The 13,083-nt window shown below is 37.7% G+C and overlaps 1 protein-coding gene across 2 annotated transcripts in view; it reads right to left on the bottom strand.

Moving 5' to 3' along the window:
* The window catches only part of CA8 (carbonic anhydrase 8), a 118,363-nt gene that overhangs the window by 27,537 nt on the left and 77,743 nt on the right, over positions 1 to 13,083 (bottom strand). For both annotated transcript variants that reach the window (XM_066266183.1, XM_066266184.1), the window contains exons 5-7: positions 12,597 to 12,659; positions 10,208 to 10,256; positions 8,286 to 8,398 (exon numbers count right to left, since the gene is read on the bottom strand). In XM_066266183.1, the coding sequence (XP_066122280.1) occupies positions 8,286 to 8,398; positions 10,208 to 10,256; positions 12,597 to 12,659 (225 nt within the window). The remainder of the gene's footprint in view (positions 1 to 8,285; positions 8,399 to 10,207; positions 10,257 to 12,596; positions 12,660 to 13,083) is intronic.

The following is a 13,083-nucleotide window of genomic DNA, read 5'->3' on the forward strand; positions in this document are numbered from 1 at the left end:
GTAAAAGATAAAGACGGCCACTACATAATGATAAAGGTAGCAATCCAACAGTAAGATATAACTATTATAAATATCTATGTACCTAATATAGGAGCACCTACATATATAAAGTAGACTGATGGATATATAGAGCGAGATCAACAGCAATACTATAATAGTAGGAGATTTCAATACCCCACTAACATCACTAGATAGATCCTCAAGAAAGAAAATTAACCTCTTGGTTCCTGAGATTATCATTAGAGGAGAGAGCAGAGAGGAGAGCAGAGAAAGGCCACGTGGAGGAGACCAGGAGAAGCAGCCAAGAGTGTTGAGTGAGAAACCAGTTTGTGCAGAGTTTGTGCAGGGAGAAGGAGGGAGATGGGGAACAGAGGTCAATAAGTCTGGTGAGCTAGAAACCTTTGATTCCAGGAAACTCGGATAAGTCCAGTAGCTTTGTGAGCACTGAATGAGTGTGTTTTGGAGTCCAGTGTATGTTTTTACTTGCCAGCCAGGTGCAAGTTAGGATTAAAGATGATGGCCCACCAAAAAAGAAAAAAAAAAGAAAAGAAAGAAAATTAAGAAAGAAACAGCAGACTTAAAGGACACACTAGATCAACTGGATTTAATAGATATCTTCAGAACCTTTCACCCTAAAGCAGCCGAATATACATTCTTTTCAAGTGCTCATGACATATTCTCTAGGATAGACCACATGTTAGGACACAAAAGCGGTCTCAACAAATTTAAGAAGATTGAAATCATATCAAGCATTTTCTCTGATCACAATGGCATGAAACTAGAAATCAACCACAACAGAAAACTCAAAAATTCTCAAACACATGGAAACTAAATAGCAGTTGTTAAATAATGAATAGATTAAGAATGAGATTAAAGAAGAAATAAAAAAAATTCCTAGAAACAAATGATAATGAGCATATAACAACTCAAAATTTATAGGACACAGCAAAAGCAGTACTGAGAGGGAAGTTCATAGCACTACAGGCACACTTTAAGAAGCTAAAAAAGTTCAAATAAAGAACTTAACCCTTCATCTAAAAGAACAAGAAAAAGAACAGCAAGTAAAGCCCAAATGTAGTAGAAGGAAGGAAATAATAAAGATCAGAGCAGAAATAAATGGCATAGAGGCTAAAGAAACAATACAGAGGATCAATGAAACCAGGAGCTGTTTCTTTGAAAAGGTAAACAAGATCGATGAACCTTTAACTAGACTAACCAAAAAAAAAGAGAGAGGATTCAAATAAATAAAATTAGAAATCAGAGTGGAGAAATAACAACTGACACAACAGAAATACAAAATATTGTAAGAAAATACTATGAAGAACAGTATGCCAAAAAACTAGACAACCAAGATGAAATGGACAAATTCCTTGAAACTTACAATCTTCCAAAAATCATTCTGGAAGAATCAGAAAACCTAAACAGACTGATTACACCAAATGAGATCAAAACAGTTATCAAAAAACTCCCAACAAAGAAGAGTCCAGGGCTTGATGGCTTCACAAGTGAATTCTACCAAATATTCAAAGAAGAACTAACTCCTATCTTTCTCAAGCTATTTCAAAAAATTCAAAAGGAAGGAAGACTTCCATACTCCTTTTATGAGGCAAGCACAATTCTGATTCCAAAACCAGGCAAAGACAACACAAAGAAAGAAAATTATAGGTAAATATCCCTGATGAATATAGATGCTAAAATCCTCAACAAAATATTAGCAAACCAGATCCAACAATATATGGAAAAAAATCATACACCATGATCAAGTGGGATTTATTCTGGGGAGGCAAGGTTGGTACAATATTCATAAATCAATCAATGTGATTCATCACATAAACAAAAGGAAGGAGAAAAACCACATGATAATTTCAATAGATGCAGAAAAAGCATTTGATAAAATCCAGCACCAATTCATGATCAAAACTCTCAGCAAGGTGGGAATACAGGAAACATACCACAACATGATAAAAGCCATCTATGACAAACCCACAGCCAACATCATACTCAATGGGCAAAAATTAAAAGCAATTCCCTTAAGATCAGGAATAAGGCAGGGGTGCGCCCTTTCACCACTCTTATTCAACATAGTCCTGGAAGTCCTAGCCACAGCAATTAGACAAAAAGAAGAAATAAAAGGCATTCAAGTTGGAAATGAAAAAGTAAAACTATCATTATTTGCAGATGATATGATATTGTATAAAGTCTCAGTCAAAAAACTACTGGACCTGATAAATGAATTTAGCAAAGTGGCAGGATATAAAATTAATACTCAGAAATCAGAGGCATTTTTATACACTAACAATGAACTGTCAGAAAGAGAAATTAAGGAAACAATCCCCTTCACAATTACAACCAAAAAAATAAAATAACTAGGAGTAAATTTAACCAAGGAGACTAAAGACTTGTACTTGGAAAAATTATAAAACATTGATAAAAGAAATCAAGGAAGATACAAACAAGTGGAAGCATATACCGTGCTCATGGTTAGGAAGAATAAACATCATTAAAATGTCTATATTACCCAAAGCAATTTATAAATTCACTGCAATATCAATTAAAATACCAATGACATACTTTAAAGATATAGATCACATATTCCAAAAATTTATATGAAACCAAAAAAGAACATGAATAACCTCAGCAATCTTAAAAAAGAAGAATAAAGTGGGAGGTATCACACTTCCTGATATCAAGTTATGCTACAGGGCCATTGTACTCAAAACAGCCTGGTACTGGCATAAGAACAGGCATATAGATCAATGGAACAGAACAGAGAACCCAGAAATAAACCCACAGCTCCATGGACAACTGATATTTGACAAAGGAGGTAAGGGCATACAATGGAGTAAAGACAGCCTCTTTAATAAATGGTGCTGGGAAAATTGGACGGTTACCTGCAAAAAAATGAAACTAGACTACCAAGTTACACCATTCACAAAAATAATCTCAAAATGGATAAAAGACTTAAATGTAAGCCGTGAAACCATAAGCATTTTAGAAGAAAACATAGGCAGTAAGCTCCCGACGTCTCTCACAGCAATATATTTGCTGATTTATCTCCACGGTCAAGTGAAATAAAAGACAGGATAAACAAATGGGACTATATTAAACTAAAAAGCTTTTGCACAGCTAAAAACAATAAGAACAGAATAAAAAGACAAACTACACAATGGGAGAACATATTTGAGAATACGTCTGATAAGGGGTTAATAACCAAAATTTATAAAGAACTTGTAAATCTCAACACCAGGAAGACAAACAATCCAATCAAAAAAATGGGCGAAAGAAATAAATAGACACTTCTCCAAAGAGGACATACAGATGGCCAATAGGCATATGAAAAAATGCTCAACATCACTAATCATTAGAGAAATGCAAATTAAAACCACAATGAGATATCACCTCACACCAGTCAGAATGGTGCTCATCAACAAAACAACACAGAATAAGTGCTGGTGAGGATGTGGAGAAAAGGGAACCCTCCTGCACTGCTGGTGGGAATGCAGAATGGTGTGGCCACTGTGGAAAACAGTATGGAGATTCCTCTAAAAATTAAAAATCAAACTGCCTTTTGACCCAGCTATCCCTTTTAGGAATATATCCTAAGAACACCATAGAACTGTTCCAAAAGGAGAAATGCACTCCCATGTTTATGGCAGCATTGTTCACAATAGCGAAGATCTGGAAACAGCCCAAATGTCCATCAGTTGATGAGTGGATTAAAAAGCTTTGGTACATATATACTATGAAATACTACTCAGCCATAAGAAATGATGACATTGGATCATTTACAATAACATGGATGGACCTTGATAACATTATACGGAGTGAAATAAGTAAATCAGAAAAAACTAAGAATATATGAATCCATACATAGATGGGACATAAAAATGAGACTCAGAGACATGGACAAGAATGTAATGGTAATGGGGGTGGGGGGCTGGGGAGTTGGGAGGGGGCGAGGAAGGAGAGAGAGGGAGTGGGGGAGGGGAGGGGCACAAAGAAAACCAGATAGAAGGTGACAGAAGACAATTTGACTTTGGGTGAGGGGTATGCAGCATAATCAAATGTCAAAATAATCTGGAGATGTTTTCTCTGAACATATGTACTCTGATTTATCAATGTGACTGCATTAAAATTAATTAAAAAATTAAATTAAATTTTAAAAAAAAGGTTGACTACCTCTGTTCTAGATGATAACTTCCTGGAGGATAGGGTGCTTACTACAGTGCCTGCCTGGCCTATATAAATGTCAAATAATTACCAATCGAATCAATGCGTGAATTAATGAATAAATTATTCAGATCAGTTTCAAAGGAGCAATTCCACATGTTAACATCAGCCTATGACAAGGAAAAGGAAGGTAGGACCATGGCATATATTACCTTATTACATCAGTATATTGCTGGTATTAATAGGGTCAGTGAGACTGAAAGGCTAGTAAACGTATCTGCAGAATCACAAACATACTATGTATTAAGCCTCAGTGCTTTGAGACTTAGCCATGTAAGACCTGTGCTACCTGCAGCAACAATAAGGAAATGTGTATCATTATCCTAGAATCAAACTGTAGGAAAAGTAAGTGCAGAAGTGCAGAGGGATGTTTGATCTCTTAATACATGTCATTCACAGAACAGCAACCGTATTACCCCAGCTCTGACAGCTCAGGTTGCAATCTCTTAAAATATGACCAGGATGGGGCAGCCAACAGCAGGCAAGGTCTTCACATGCACACCTGCTAATCCCAGAACTTCTTCCCTGCTTTGGAATTATATGTCAGTGAGAAAAGGGACCTAGAGTAAACCAATGGCAAATGGAAAGTACTAAGTCAGGGACCCTACCAGTTTAGAGGTTTCTTATAAGACAAAGGTTCCCTTGGGAAAATATCCCAGGAGAGTATCTTCTCCATTTTCTCTACTCTTCTCTGTCTGCACTCTATTCTTGGGCATCTTATCTGTTTGTGTCATTCAGTTTCTTCTTTTATGCTGACAATCCCTAAATCTGTATGTTGGGCCACAGCCTCTGAAGGTCGTGTTTTGTGTTTCTAACTACGGAAATAAACCAAACTCCACTAACTGAGATACCAAACATAAAAAGGTAAAAGCTTCTCTAATAATATTGAGATTTTACAGACAAGGTCTCTTACGAAAAGATCTTAAAAGAACTATAATGTTAATAGGAGCAAGAGTTGAAAGGGGGCAGTGGTTATATACTCAGCATTAATATCACAGAGAACTGAGCTGGATCCCAAAATCTACCCTTACTATCTGTGTGACCCAGACAAAGGCTTCCTAATCATCATAAGCAGCAGTCTCCTCACCTAAAAACTGGGAATAGTAACAGTCACTATGTCATGAGAATGATCGTCCCATTCTATGGCTCCTGGCATTATGCCTACAAAGCTTCTCATCTTCCAGACTGACTCTCCTTGCTTTTCCCATAGAAAAAAAAAACTATGGCCTGACCAGGCGGTGGCGCAGTGGATAGAGCGTCGGACTGGGATGCAGAGGACCCAGGTTCGAGACCCCGAGGTCGCCAGCTTGAGCACGGGCTCATCTGGTTTGAGCAAAAGCCCACCAGCTTGAACCCAATGCTACTGGCTCCAGCAAGGGGCTACTTGGTCTGCTGAAGGCCCGCGGTCAAGGCACATATGAGAAAGCAATCAATGAACAACTAAGGTGTTGCAATGCACAATGAAAAACTAATGATTGATGCTTCTCATCTTTCTCCGTTCCTGTCTGTCTGTCCCTGTCTATCCCTCTCTGACTCACTCTCTGTCTCTGTAAAAAATAAATAAAAAAATAAAAATAAAAAAAAAACTATGAACAAATCCCTATGCACACTGCATATATCTTATTTTAAAGTAAAAAAACAAAACAGGAACAAATACAATATTTAAAATAAAGAACAAGTAAATTTAAATCAACAAATTGACCAGTATTTCAATGGCAACTATTGGCCTGCTTTTGGCTAATGAGATAGTCAATGTGCTCCTCTCACTGACCACCAATGAAAGAGGTGCCCCTTCTGGAAGTGCAGCGGGGGCCGGATAAATGGCCCCAAGGGGCTGCATGTAGCCTGCGGGCCATAGTTTGGGGACCCCTGCCTTAGTTCTCTGAGTGGCGCCATCTCCTCTACCTGCACTGAGGCTGTGCACTCATCTGGGCAAGCTTGTCTCCTCCTTCACTTGAGCTGATCTGATCATTGAATCCACTTCTTCTCCTTGGTCATGAAGCTAAATGTACTTCCCAGCCTCCCCTGCAGTCAGGTGTGGCCATGTGACTGGGTTCTAGCCCACAGAAAGTAAGCATAAGTGGTGCTCACCATTTCTAGCACGGGTCTTTAAAAAATTTCCCTTATGCTCCTTCAAGCTCTTCCCCTTCCTGCTGGCTACATGCCCACAGCTCAGACAACCTTGAAGGAGAGGTTTTAAAAAATGGCAGGATGTGGCCCTGGCCAGTTGGCTCAGCAGTAGAGCGTTGGCCTGGTGTGCAGGAGTCCCGGGTTCGATTCCGGCCAGGGCACACAGGAGAAGCGCCCATCTGCTTCTCCACCCCTCCCCCTCTCCTTCCTCTCTGTCTCTCTCTTCCCCTCCCGCAGCCAAGGCTCCATTGGAGCAAAGTTTGCCCGGGCGCTGAGGATGGCTCTGTGGCCTCTGCCTCAGGTGCTAGAATGGTTCTGATTGCAACAGAGCGATGCCCCGGATGGGCAGAACATCCTCCCCAGTGGGCGAGTCATGTGGATCCCGGTCGGGCGCATGTGGGAGTCTGACTGCCTCCCCATTTCTGGCTTCGGAAACACACACACACACACACACACACACACACAAGAAGGCAGGATGTCTTTCAACCTGGTCCCTGAATAAACCATACAGAAAAAAAAAGCCTTTACTGGTAATCAAAAATGCATTTGTTAGATTTTATGTGAGTAAAAAAATAAATTTTCACTGTGAATAATCACTAAAATTTTGAGGTTTATCTGTGACGCAGCTACCATCTTTGCTGTTAAATGCCAATCTATATCATTAGTACAAATCTCTATTTTTAACGTTAGACTCAATTTTCTAATTTCTCCCCTCTCTTTTACCAGACTCACCCCTAATATTTCCCAGGAATATACCCTGGACCTCCCAGTCTGGGCCAGTCTTCTTTTCCACATATTTGCAGAGCACCTTACTTTTCACAACGACCATAATTGTCTATGACTGTAATTATCTCCTTCCCCAAATCGCAGGTGAATGTTTTGAAATAAAGACTGTGTTTTAATATCTGTATCCTCTGTGCCTCGTTGGCACTCAAAAATAGTTTCTTCTAAGAACAAACAGAAAAATATAAAGGCCTAAAGGTGGTGTGATCTAAGTTTATAAAATAATGAAAGAACAGAGAAGCTAGATGAGAAACTTTAAAAGTTAACCTTTAGAAAAAGAAAAATTAGAAGAAATTGTTAAAGGTTGAAAAAAGGGTTTTAAAATTTTAAGGACACATGAAATATAACTTTACTGAACAGTTAGTAAATGTGAAGTTATAAAATGATAAGCAATATAATAAAAGTTTATCAAATGTTAAAAGAAAACTTGGTTTATGTAAAGTATTTCTCAAGCCTTTTGAGATTTAGCATGAAGAAAAAAAATATAGCCTTCCAAAACAGGAGTCCCATAAGTTCCTGGAGGATAGGAGACAAGTAAAGTAGCTCTTTTATAATATCAAAATCTCTGTTTAAATACATTATAGTTATGCCGCCCATGTTCCACCAGGTAACTTCCCTGTGCATTAGCATTTAGAGCACCTATGCAGAGCCCAAGGTCGGAGCTAGGTGACAACGTGGGGCTACAGAACAATCAGAACTTTCCAGGGTATTCTTTCTAATTCCCTCGCCCTTCTTCATACAGATTTTTCCTGTGCGGGCCTAGGAAGAACTATTTCAAAGCCCATGCATGACTTACAAAAATAACCAGCATTCTCACTTTACTTCCAAGACCTTTTTCCTTTACATGCTTGGGAAAACACACCATAAAGGTTTGACGGCTTCAATAGTTTGACTATTTCAGTGACTTCTATTTACTCCATAAAAACTTACTTTTAAAATATAGATCATAAATGATAGCTGGGTTTTGTTCATCCTTGACCTTTATATTGCTTTCACAAGTTCAAGACATTTAACTTTCATCTGCAAAGATGTGACTGATCTAAAGAGAGTGAAAACATAAAACAGACATTTCCCTTCTACAGAGACAGAAATTTAACCTCTAACTCAGAATTTAAATGAAAGATTTAAGGTGCCATACTCACCTGCATCTGGGATATAGTTAAAGGGTATCGGAATAATATCCAGGTCACACCTTCACTGCACGGTGGAATAGTAAGAGAGCCTTCATACACCCAATAATCACGCAGCAGAGGATCTATGCAACCACGAGGACGTGTCACAAAAAAGGCAGGTTAATTAATCATAAATTTGAAGACTCCAACAATAATTTTCAAAATTACAAACTTTCCAAGTAATACTTCTTAGACTGATGTCATTTTTAAACTAGAGCCTCACATGTATTCTTAAACTAATCATCATAAAGAAATTAACTGATAGAAAACACAATGAGTCTTCAGCTATTTATAGGAATTTCAATCAATGCTTTATCATGCATGCCCAAATATAGCTATATAAACTTAATATACAATCTCATCTATATAAACTCGATATGTACATATATATCAAGTTTAGTCACTTTAGCAGAGCATATTCAGTCTTCTTGTTTGTTTGTTTTTACTTTATTGGAGAATTTACCTAATTATACTTAATATTTATTGAATGCTTACTACATGTTAGGCACTCTTCTACTTTAATTCACTTAACCTTTACAACAAACCAATGAAATAGGTCCTACTTTAGCCCCATTTTACAGATGGGGAAACTGAATCACAGAAGGTTATAGAATTTGCCCAGGGTCACTGGGTTACTAGCTGACAGAGCCAGGATTCAAACCAAAGCAGTCTGGTTTCAAAATGAGTATTTCTAACCGTTCTGTCCTGCCTATCCCTATCTATATTGCTTCTCCAACAGCAAAATTTTAAAAGCATATTATAATAAGGTAAAAGAAATTATTCTTTTTTTTTTTTTTAAATAAATTTTTATTAATGTTAATGGGATGACATTAATATTTCAGGGTACATATATTCAAAGAAAACATGTCTAGGTTATCTTGTCATTAAATTATGTTGCATACCCCTCACCCAGAGTCAGATTGTCCTCCGTCACCCTCTGTCTAGTTTTCTCTGTGCCCCTCCCCCTCCCCCTAACTCTCTCCCTCCCTCCCTCCTGCGTCCTCCCTCCCCCCACCCCTGGTAACCACCACTCTCTTGTCCATGTCTCTTAGTCTCGTTTTTATATTCCACCAATGTATGGAATCATGTAGTTCTTGTTTTTTTCTGATTTACTTATTTCACTCCGTATGATGTTATCAAGATCCCACCATTTTGCTGTAAATGATCTGATGTCATCATTAAAGAAATTATTCTTATGAAATCTTTTAGCTCTGCATTAGAGAAATTCACGACTAACTGATGGGTAAATGTTCAGTTTGTTATAAAGCAATTAAATGTAGAATGTAGAAGACATGATGTATCAATCTATTTAGTTTTGTTTGAAACACTAACAAATTTCACACAATACATATAGGAAAGATTTTTGAAGACCAAAATTTTGTATAAAACAATCTTTAACTCAAATTATATTCTGAGTACATATTTTATACACAATTCTTACCCATTTGGACAGACATAATTAATTAAATTCACACCTAAATATCACTGCAAAGAAGTTACCTTATAAAAACAGATTTATAGTTTATTTTACTCTAGAAATTAATAAAAACAAATAATTTTAAAAGTATTCCAAGGATATGCTATTATACTGATACTTAAATATAAGTAGCCATTTTTACAAAAAAGGAAAACCTTCATTAATTAATGGAACTAGTGGTAAAGTATTTATTTCAATAGGTTTACTCCCATGTTCAGAGCTTGAAAGGAGTACCTACTACAAAGAATATATATATATATACACAAAGAATATATTATATATATATACATACACACACATATATATATTCTAAGAAAACTTTATTAACTAATAATATATAGTTATATATTCTGAGGAAAGCAATGTACTCATTTCCACAGTTAAAATTAATCTTATGAATGAGATGTACTCTTACCTGGTAGTAAAGTGTTAGGATTAAAGCAGGGTATTATTTTAGACTTCCCCTGAAAAAAAAAAATCCCATGTTAACATAGAATTTCTTAATTTTACAATAATAAAGTTATTAGCACTAAAAATCCAAGTTGTAGTCTTCTGAATGACATCATTGGACCCCATAGATTTGTGTCTCATTCTATCTTCTCATTAGAGCAACAGGGGTTGGTTCCAACAAGATGCTTCTGTTTGAGTCTATGGCTATTTTCTTTTCTACCACAGCTCAGTTTTCCCTGCAATTCTTGGTGTGATATTCATAACTGTCTTTCTACTGTCTGTCTATATGTTGTCAGCTACTTTTCCTGCTCTTAGCACAGGGATTGGGAACCTTTTTGGTTGAGAGAGTCATGAACGCCACATATTTTAAAATGTAATTCCATGAGAGCCACACAACGACCCATGTACATTACGCATTATTCAATAAAAATTTGGTGTTGTCCCACAGAACAGCTGTGATTGGATCCAGCCACCCGCAACCATGAACATGAGCAGTATGAGATGAATGGATTGTAATACATGACAATGTTTTATATTTTTAACGTTATTATTTACTTTATTAAAGATTTGTCTGCGAGCCAGATGCAGCCATCAAAAGAGCCACATCTGGCTCGCGAGCCATAGGTTCCCGACCCGTCTTAGCACATCCAAACCAGAGACCGGGCCTCAGAGTAAAATGCCTGAACCCTGGCTCTGATAATTATTCTTACTTGACTTTGCTCTTGGTACTCTGATCTTAGCATTACAACCTGCCTTCCCAATTCATGATTTTCCAATTTGGATTTGGTAATTCAGCTCTAGGATCTACTCTACATGCCCTCCTCTCCTCCAGGGAGGGAGAGCTGACTCAAATGAAAACGTTCCGTTTCAATCAACTGTTATCAAAGCTAGATTTAATTTTCAAGGAAAATACTTGTGCTCTTATTCAATAATTCATATTAATAACCACTATTTTAAATAGTGCTACATAAATTGCTCAGGCCTTTGAGGCAGACTATCATGACAGTTGGATATCCCTTATATAAGATTATTTTGTGAATGCACACATGACAGAAAAAGTTGATGTATAACCTCTACATCTCTTCCTTACTTTTGGAGACTATTTGACGCATTAAAGATCCTGCTTACTTGCCTACCACCATCCTCCTGAATTCCATAATGACATGTCGTATTAGCTGAAGAAATAAAGGAAAATTTCACCAGTCATTTTTATAGGACAAATGTCAGTCAAAATAGGTCCTCATACCCTTTTTACCAGCTTCTTTGACTACTTTGCACTTTGTGTTGACACCTGGATTCATTCTGAGCCTACTCAGGAGATCCTTGATCCTTGGGTTTTGCCCTGTTCAAGATGCCCTGTCCTTATGCTAGTGTAGAGCTAATCAGAAGCCATCAGCCTGGGGTCTTTGGATCTGTGTGCTGCATCTCCAGAGCTACACAGGAATAAACTACTCCACTACAAGGCTGCTCTGATTCTACTGCCTTAGTGTAAGCGAAAAAGGCACTGTTTACAACAGAACTTGGCTTCCCAGCAACGTTAGAATGAACCACTTCAGGGCAAATCAATCTATACCACCTTCCCTGGGATCTATTCTCTTATGGCTCATGTGTACTTGTCGTTTTTTTTTAACATAAATATTGTGAAGAATGGCTGCCACAATTTTTATGTTTCATTTACACAACTTTCGTATAACCAGGGGGTGGAAAGGGTTAACTCAGCAGGCCTAGGTTGCTCAAATCTTCACATTTCAAAAAATGGCCTATCTTCAAGACTGGCCCTTCTTAATATAATATTGTATGTCAACTGTAATTGAAAAATAAAACAAACAAGCAAACAAAGCTGCTCCTTAGCTGGCTCCTGAGTGATCATCTCCAAGCCCCTGGAACATTCTCTCCCACAGAGTGTTCTGCATGTCGGAGGCCTGGGCCCATACTGCACCAGTTTAACTAGATCAGTTGATCCTAACAATGTGATTTATGGTGAAGGCCTAGTGTGGCTGAGGGTCAGGGTGGGCTGCCTGCGTGACTGACCCCTAATAAAATTCCTAGACGCCAAGCGCTCAAGTAAGCCTCCCTAGTTGGTAACACCTCACTTGTGCATGACACATCATTGCAGGGAGAAACAGGTGCACCCCCCGCCACTCCACTGGGAGGGGACACCTGAAAGCTATGCCTGGTTTCTCCTGGACTGTGTGCCAGGAGCCTTTTCTCGCACCGGGCTTCCATCTGTGTCCTTCTGCTATAATAAACCACAGCTCTTCTCTGAGTCTATTTAGTGAATCATCGAGCCTGAGGGTGGATTGGGGACCTCTTACACAACCAGGATTTTAATTTTCTTTAAAAGAATGACTTACCTTGTACTGAATATCCTGGAGGATTTCAGTCACAGCCTTTAGGCCTACGTGTTCTTTTCCTATCTGAAACATAGAAAGCATAAACCGTAACCACAAAAGTATTCAATATTTAGCTTTTACTCAAAATAACTAATTACGGAAGCGAGGATCAAGTCTACCTGAATTTCCTTCTTGGGGAATAATTAAATGACCTTTTCATTAACAACCAGGTCAACATTTGCTGAAGGTAATTAAAGTTGGAACAGAAGCTACCATAATCAAACATTAGACATGTTCTCAGACATTTCCAAGAATCCATTCTAAATTCATCATGCTTACGTATAAGGCATCACTCACTGGTTTACAAAAATATAAAATCATGTAACAAAGCAATATAAAAGTTTCAAGGATATTTCTGAATCAAAATTGTGCATCACATGCTCAAACCTTTTCATTTTTATGTCTGGCACTTCTAGATCATTATAAAGATTTCATCAATGTTGAAAAA

This window comes from Saccopteryx bilineata, chromosome 3 (assembly GCF_036850765.1).
Source record: "Saccopteryx bilineata isolate mSacBil1 chromosome 3, mSacBil1_pri_phased_curated, whole genome shotgun sequence".
Taxonomy (NCBI): domain Eukaryota; kingdom Metazoa; phylum Chordata; class Mammalia; order Chiroptera; family Emballonuridae; genus Saccopteryx; species Saccopteryx bilineata.